The 8310-nt window shown below is 34.6% G+C and overlaps 1 protein-coding gene across 1 annotated transcript; it reads right to left on the bottom strand.

Annotated features, from left to right (window-relative positions):
* Positions 1-7038: 7038 nt before the first annotated feature.
* Positions 7039-8310, bottom strand: LOC113784894 (uncharacterized). Its single transcript, XM_027331172.2, has 2 exons — positions 7917-8310; positions 7039-7484 (listed from the first exon to the last, which is right to left on the bottom strand). The coding sequence occupies exons 1-2, from the start codon at positions 8040-8042 to the stop codon at positions 7191-7193; spliced, it is 420 nt and encodes a 139-aa protein (XP_027186973.1). The 5' UTR covers positions 8043-8310; the 3' UTR covers positions 7039-7190.

Here is an 8310-nt window from a genome sequence, read left to right as displayed (position 1 = left end):
GCTTTTAGAGACCTACACTTGAACGTAGAGTTCGGACCGGGAATTTTGAAATTCGGAATGATTAAGATCTCGAGTGGATTACTTGAAGACATTGCGAATTCTCAGGATGACGTCTTAATTCAAGAGAAGAGGAATCTAATAGTACAAGGGAAGACGACTGAGTTCAAGATTGGGGCTGATAATGTTTTGCGGTGTAATGGTAGGATTTGTGTACCAGCCATTACAGATATGCGGAAAACGATTCTAGAAGAGGCGCATAAGAGTAAGCTGAGTATTCATCCTGGGGCAACAAAGATGTATCAGGATTTGAGGCAGAATTATTGGTGGCCAGGAATGAAGAAACATGTGGCGGAATATGTATCCACTTGTCTAACTTGTCAGAAAGCGAAGGTGGAACATCAGCGACCTGCTGGAATGTTGCAACCTTTAGATATACCTGAATGGAAGTGGGACAGCATTTCCATGGATTTTATAACCGGATTACCAAAGACAAGGAGAAAGAATGATTCCATATGGGTGATAGTGGATCGACTAACTAAATCTGCTCACTTTTTGCCGGTAAGGACCACCTATAAGGTAGATCAGCTAACGGAGATCTACATTGCTGAAATTGTGAGGTTACACGGGGTACCATCGAGCATTGTATCAGACCGTGATCCGAAGTTCACATCGCATTTTTGGGGAGCATTGCACGAAGCGTTGGGAACGAAGCTACGATTGAGTTCAGCTTACCATCCACAAACGGACGGACAGACTGAAAGGACGAATCAGTCCTTGGAAGATCTGTTGAGAGCATGTGTTTTAGATGATAGAGGAAGTTGGGATGATGTACTTCCGTTGATTGAGTTCACTTACAACAATAGTTTCCACGCGAGCATTGGAATGGCCCCTTATGAGGCTTTATATGGGCGCAAGTGTCAAACGCCCTTGTGTTGGTATAAAGACGGTGAGAATATGATTGTCGGACCAGAGATGGTGCAACAGACCACAGCTAAAGTAAGGAAGATCAAGGAGAAAATGAAGACTTCACAAGATCGCCAGAAGAGTTACGCGGACAAGCGTCGCAGACTTTTGGAATTCGAACAGGGTGACCATGTATTTCTGAGAGTCACACCTACTACTGGAGTAGGTAGAGCCTTGAAATCGAAGAAGTTGACTCCGAAATTCATTGGACCATATCAGATTTCTGCACGAATTGGGCCGGTTGCTTATCGGATTGCATTACCTCCGATACTGTCCAATATCCATGACGTGTTTCATGTGTCGCAGTTGAGGAAATATCTCGCAGATCCATCTCACGTGATCGAACCAGACACAATCCAGCTAAAGGATAACCTGTCGTTCGAAGTACCACCCGTGAGAATTGATGACAGGAAGATTAAGCGGTTGAGGACCAAGGATGTTTCGTTGGTCAAGGTGATCTGGAACCCAATTACTGGAGATGCGACTTGGGAACTGGAGAGCAAGATGAGGGAACAACACCCAGAGTTATTTATCGATGCATAGTTTCGAGGACGAAACTAATTTTAGGGGGGGAGTAATGTAAGACCCATAATTTTAAAGTACCCTTTTATGTATTTTTGGTATATTTTGGATTTTGGCTCGGAGGCTTTTAAGCCAAAGTTAATAATATTTTGGAGTTTTATAATCAAAAAGATATTTCGATGCCAATTAGAATTTCTCGTCGATAAATAAATTGAATTTAACTGCGGAAAATCCTTTACGGAGAATTTAAGGCGTTTCGGGTGAAACGGTAATTTAATAAATATCTAGATTTTGAGATATTTGTTAAGTTATATTTATTATATTTATATATGTTTGTTTGGAGGGAAAAAGAAAGGAAAACTAGAAGGAAGGAAAAGGAAAAGAAAATAGTATAAAAAGGAAGAAAGGAAAAACAAAGGAAAGAAAAACAAAGGAAGGAAATTCTAAAATTTCCATCTCCTTCCTCTGAGCCTCACGCAAGCAACCCAAAAATCCATCCTTCTCCATTTTTCGTTTTCGTTGCTTCCTTTCCTTCAAAACTAGTGACCCAAGGTTGGGTGTGAGTTAGATCAAGGTTTTCGCAACTCCACTCTTCCTCTTTGATTCGAAAACGAAGAAAAACGGTTTTGAGATCCAAACACAAACCCCTCTGTTTCTTCTAGATCCAAACCTCATTTCTCGAAGAGATAGAAGGGAAAGTTGCTCACCACCACGCTACGGTGCTAGTGAACTAATTTGGAAGCGGCGTTGCGAGCGGAGATTTTACCGGAATTACTCGCGGTACCGGAAACGCGCGTTAAAGCTAACGTTGAGGTAAGGGCTCCTTCCAAACTTCTAGCTTGCATTAGGGACTTATCTGTAGTTGTGTGGGAAGGAATTTGTTAGGGTTAAATGTATCGATTTGGGGAAAAACGAAACTAGTGCGTTATGGGTAAAAACCTTAGAGTTAGGTTTTGTTTATAGTGATGAATGTTTCGTGGTAAATGAAATTTGATGTATCTGGGTGTTATGTTGCGTGATTTGTGTTCGTTGTATTTGGTGTGTTCGTACTTGATGTTTGTTAATTGGTGTGGTTGTTGTGAATTATGGTTTGAATGTGAAAGTATGTTTGAATTTGTTTCTGTGGAATTTGAAAACCATTAGAGTTAAACGAGTATTAAAAATGGGGAATCTTTTAATACCTCGGTTTACTTAATGTGTATTTGAGGAAAATGTTTAAGTTAACTGGGCGTTGAGAATGGGGAATCTCTTAATGTCTCGGTTACTTAACTATCGTTTTTGAAAATCGTTTCGGTAAATGAGTATTAAGAATGGGGAATCTCTTAATGACTCGTTTACTGAATGTTTTGCGAGAAAATCGTTTAAGTCAAAAGTATATTAAGAATGGGGAATCTCTTAATATGACTGTTTGCTTAACGTTTTGTTTTGAAAATCATTAAGTTAAATCGGTATTAAGAACGGGGAATCTCTTAATGACTTATTTAATTAATGTTGTTTGAAAGTCGTTTAAGTTAAATGGGTATTAAAAATGGGGAATCTTTTAATATCTGCATTTGCTTAACGATTGTTGTGAATGGAGTCTGTGTATGCTCATGCATTTCATTTGGTAAATTGTGTCGACCCGTGATAGGTGACACCTTGGTAAACTGTACTGACCCGTGATAGGTTGTACGTTTACGATTTACTATTTAGTAATTCGTGTTGACCCGTGATAGGTGACACCTTGGTAAACTGTACTGACCCGTGATAGGTGGTACGTTTACGAGTTACTATTTAGTAAATCGTGTTGACCCGTGATAGGTGACACCTTGGTAAACTGTACTGACCCGTGATAGGTGGTACATTTACGATTTACATTTTTGGTGAATTGTGCTGACCCGTGATAGGTGGCACCTAGGTAAACAGTACTGGTCTGTGATAGGCGGTACGTTTACGATTCCCGCTTTTTCTTTTAGTAAATCGTGTTGACCCGTGATAGGTGACACCTCGGTAAACTGTACTGACCCGTGATAGGTGGTACGTTTATGATTTACGCATTTTAGTAAATCGTGCTGACCCGTGATAGGTGGCACCTCGGTAATTGGTACTTTGGCCTGCGATAGGCGGTACAATTATGATTTACGGCCCTTCGAGGAGGGTTTTGGTTTGGAATTCCGAGTCCATGCATTTTGGCATATACGCATTGCATTAGGGTGCTTGGCACACGAGTCGTGTTTGATTGAGTTTTATGATTGAGTGATTTGAATTTGATTTATCGTGTTAATTGCGTTGAAAATGCTAAGTGTTATGTGTTGATTATTGTGTGTAAGTATGATGGTTATCGAGATCCCAATTGCCGTGGTAATCGCGTAGAAATTGCTAAGTGTTAAGTTGTGAACTTGATTAGGAATGACTTAGGTTAATTCATGAATTTTTGGAAAAATGATCAGGGAAATCGATTTCCCAATCGATTGGATGGAAGTCAGGGGCTTGGCCAAATGAACAAAATCGATTAGCCAATCGATTTTGTAATCAGTTTTTCGAAAATCATTTACGAAATCGATTGCCCAATCGATTGGCCATTAAGTCAGGGGCTCAGCTATCCTGTCAATCGATTGCCCAATCGATTGAATCAAGCCAGAGTTCAAAATTTCACTAAAAACCTTCAGGAAATCGATTTGGAAATCGATTGGTATTAAGTCAGGGGCTCCGTTATCCTGTCAATCGATTGCCAAATCGATTGATTCAGCCCAGGATTCTATTTTCATTAAAAATCTTCACCCCAATCGATTTCCCAATCGATTGGCTCAGTGAAAATCCTCATTTTTAGTTGTATGATTAATTGCTCATGAATCTATCCATGTCTTGTTTTATTATGTGTTAATTAGGAGATCGAGAACTGCATTTTACCTTCATTTTCATTGGCAATGTACTGTATGAACTTTTCGCATATTGAAAATCCTGTTAAGGTGCATGCTTAGTTGAAAAGTTGTTTTGAGCATTCAAAAACTTAATTGCTATGTGTTAACTGTTATTTTCTGGTTGGTGACCCTTTACAACTATTGTGGAAATCTGGGCTTTGCCCTCAGATGAGAGTCAGGACGGCCCTACCGGTTCGTACCCTACGGACAGGGGTGGGGGTGGGAACGCTTGACTGCAGTTACGTTAGGAGGATCTCACGGGGCGCGTGGAGATTACTCAGGGTGTATAGCTTTTTGGTAGGATGATCAGATTAGGGGTGATGTATAGGGACTAGGGTCCTTCTTTTTGGTTTGGAGTAGTTTTAGTTTGGAAAACTGTACTTATACAAATATTATCAGTTTGATATCATCTTTGGATGGGTTCCATGTACCATTTGATGTTATGTAAATGTTTTGGATTTATAATTGGAGAAACTTTTCCGCTGCGTAAATTATAATGACTCAATTATTTATCCAAAAGCATTTCCTCAATTGTTTTACTTTGTTTTATTTTAATTTCTTTTAAAAAAAAAATATACCCTCGCTTTGAAAAACGGGGTGTTACACTCTCTTCAAACTAACAACATAGACTGCATGTACTATATATTGCGATTAATGAATGAGATTGTTGATATGAATCAAACTATAATCCCAGAAACGGTACGGTATTTTCATTATATTTTGATTTTCATATATAAACTATGTATATATTTGATTCTAACTTATTTATGTTCAAATTTTATATTGCACAGTACTTTGACAATTCCAGTCCAACATATTCTGAAAGAGATCAAACTGAAATAAAGGAAGACTAGTGTAAGTATGTGATCGAAACGAAAATTATTTGATTTGCTGGGAAATTGGCATGCTGCAAGGTTGTGAATATGTAAATGTAAAAAATATGTAATTGTGTCAATATCATGTGCTGTTTGTAAACTGATTGTGTCAATATGTAAAGTTACAAGTTTGTTGTGAGCTGATTGTGTCAATATGTAAAGTTATAAAATTATGTAGTTCTGTTGTTGTGAAAATGATTGTTGGATGAAAATTGATTGTAAACTGATTGCTGGATGAAAATGATTTTGGAAAAAAATTAAAAGACAACGTTTTCTTAAAAAAAATGCCATAAAAAACCTATTTATACAAATAAGCGTTATTTTAAAAATTCTATTTATAACATTTTTTAATAAAAATAGAATAAGAATGCACCTATTACAGCGCTTTTTTTGAAAAAGCGCTATAAAACTAGTACAACAAGCAGCGCATTTTTGAAGGGATTTACAATGCTTTTTTATTTTAAAGAGCACTATATCTTTTTAAGGCGCTAGATACTACACCGCTTAATTTTAAAATACTATTTTTTGCGTAGTGTGCGGTTTCTTAACTTAATTTCAATTAACGTTTTAATCATTTATCTTTTTTTTCCATGGTTTGGTCCTTTATTTTAATGTTAAGTGACAATTTGATCTTTTATGTTTTAAAATGTCAACAATGTTATCCGTTTTTTTTTATAAAAATTTAAAATGTTTATCAAAATTTTTAAACAAAACCATAAAAATTTTCATCTTCAATATAAATATAAATTTTATCAAATTTATAACTTAAATCTTTAAATTAACCCATAAAATGTTTTGATGTTATTGTAGATTAAAATATGAGTTTATTTGAACATTTGAGTTATGCATTTGATGAAATTTGCATTATTTTGAAGATGCTAATTAATTTTATGGGTTTTGTTTGAAAATTTTGATGAATTTTTTGAATCTTTGTACATAAAAGGATAATATTGTTGACATTTTACAACATAAAAGATCAAATTATCACTTAAAATTAAAATAAAGGACCAAATCGAGAGAAAAAAAAAAAGATAAATGACTAAAACGTTAACTGAAATTAAGTTAAGACATCACATGTATTATTTAGCTCATTAAATACGTACTATTATTTAGTATTTAAAAAATATTCTAAAATAATTAATAACATTTATTTTAATGGTTAATGATATATATGTTTTAAAAGTAGTTCACAACATGTATTTTAATGGTTATAATGTATTCAATATAATTAATAACACAAATATGTATGTTACGTGAAAAAAGTGTTTATAATTCTTTTAATATATTTTTTGAAAAATGATAAAACAATATACTGTACATATACGGTCGGTGTCTTTACCAAAAGTTGTATAACAAAACCGATACCATGATGTTACCTTTAGTGCACTAGTTGACTTGAAATTATCATAAACCCATTATGCGTATATCTTTAATCTATGATCTCAAAAGATTTTTCCCCTAACTCCTAAGCTGCACTCGTTTTTTTTTTCTTTCAGAAGCTGTACATGAGAGATAATTCTTAGAAGACAAATTAATTACGGATGGACTAATCTTCAATTAATTAAGACTTTAATGATGAAAAACATTGACATCAGTAAATATTTAGTTAAAAATAATAATATCAATAAATATATGTAAAGGAAATAGAAGATATATATGATTAGGTTCAAAGTGTCCTAAATTTAAGAATTTAATTAAATTCGCAACATGTGTAACATACATAATTATTATAGTATACAACATCTCTTCTAAACCGGAAAAAAAAGGACGTCTTAGCGTAGTTAAATTACCGTAGAAAACATATGTTTGATTATAAGAACACAGTCACACATTCATTTTCCTGTAGTCATATATATGCTAGCAAAACTAATATTAAACATTTCACCCTAGATGATGAGATGCAATTTCTTAATTTCAATAACATTTATGCTTAATTGTGAGAAGGAGGATGTGTCTTGGGTGGTGAATAATCCAAATTAAACCCAGGATGTTTGTCACTATGTTTCTTGTGAGGCACACGCCATGAAACTGAAACATGAGATTTAGTTTTTAAACCAAATATTGAAGCTTTTCCCATATCTTTCAACACTCTCTGGTTAGTACTTCTTCGGTGTTTCGAGCCTTTTGACTTTTCTGACTCAACAATCAACTGATCAATGTTCATCTTATGAGCACCTTCATTAAACTTTTTCACTGACGAATCATATTCATTTTTCTCAACTATCTGCATAAAAAGAAACCTTAATCATTGGAAAAAACAAACTACTAAATATAAGTTAACTAGGTAATTTTTTTAAAAAAATTAATGAAGTTAAATAGATATCAATATTGTTCAAACGCCATTCTAAATCACATTCGCAATCCATCATAAAGTAAAAAATTATGGTCAAATACAATGTATCTGCACTGGATATGCAATGTTGCAATCTCATCAAAAACATGAAATAATTACGAATATTAAAAACTGTAAAAAAAAAATTGGTTACCCAATTTATTGTCTGTAATACTCATCGATGAAACTAGAGATGATTGTTTATTTTTTATTTTTTATGTTTGCAAACCAAATTCTAATAGTATGATTGCAAACCAAATTACAAAACCTTGTTGATGTGTAACTAAGAAATGCTTATATTTATGTATAGTTAGGAAGACAAACCTTAAGAGAGAAACGATGTTTCTTCTCCACCTTCTTATCTAAAGGACTGATCAGATGCTGCCGAGCATTGCATGCATGGAAGAAAATGCAAACAAATAAAAGAAGAATGTATGCATTTGATGTCATGCTGAAACAGATCCTTCTGAAATTTTGAGCTAATTAAACTTTTTTGTTTTGGTATAAGGAAAATGCACTGATGATACGGTAGCAGCAGAAGAAGTATTTGTAGTAAAAGAGAAATAAATGTGCATTAAATACAATAAGTTAAGGGAGAATAAGAGGTTCTATTACAGAACATGGAGTGGTAGGGGGAGTGTAAAAAGAAGTAATTATGGGAGAAAATATAGATATGGTGTGGCCTCTTCTCTTTGTCCCTTCCTTGTGGCATGTCAGT

Source organism: Cicer arietinum, chromosome 6 (genome assembly GCF_000331145.2).
Source record: "Cicer arietinum cultivar CDC Frontier isolate Library 1 chromosome 6, Cicar.CDCFrontier_v2.0, whole genome shotgun sequence".
Lineage (NCBI taxonomy): Eukaryota > Viridiplantae > Streptophyta > Magnoliopsida > Fabales > Fabaceae > Cicer > Cicer arietinum.
Note: the sequence above shows the minus strand (reverse complement) of the source record. Positions and strands in the feature narration are given on the sequence as shown.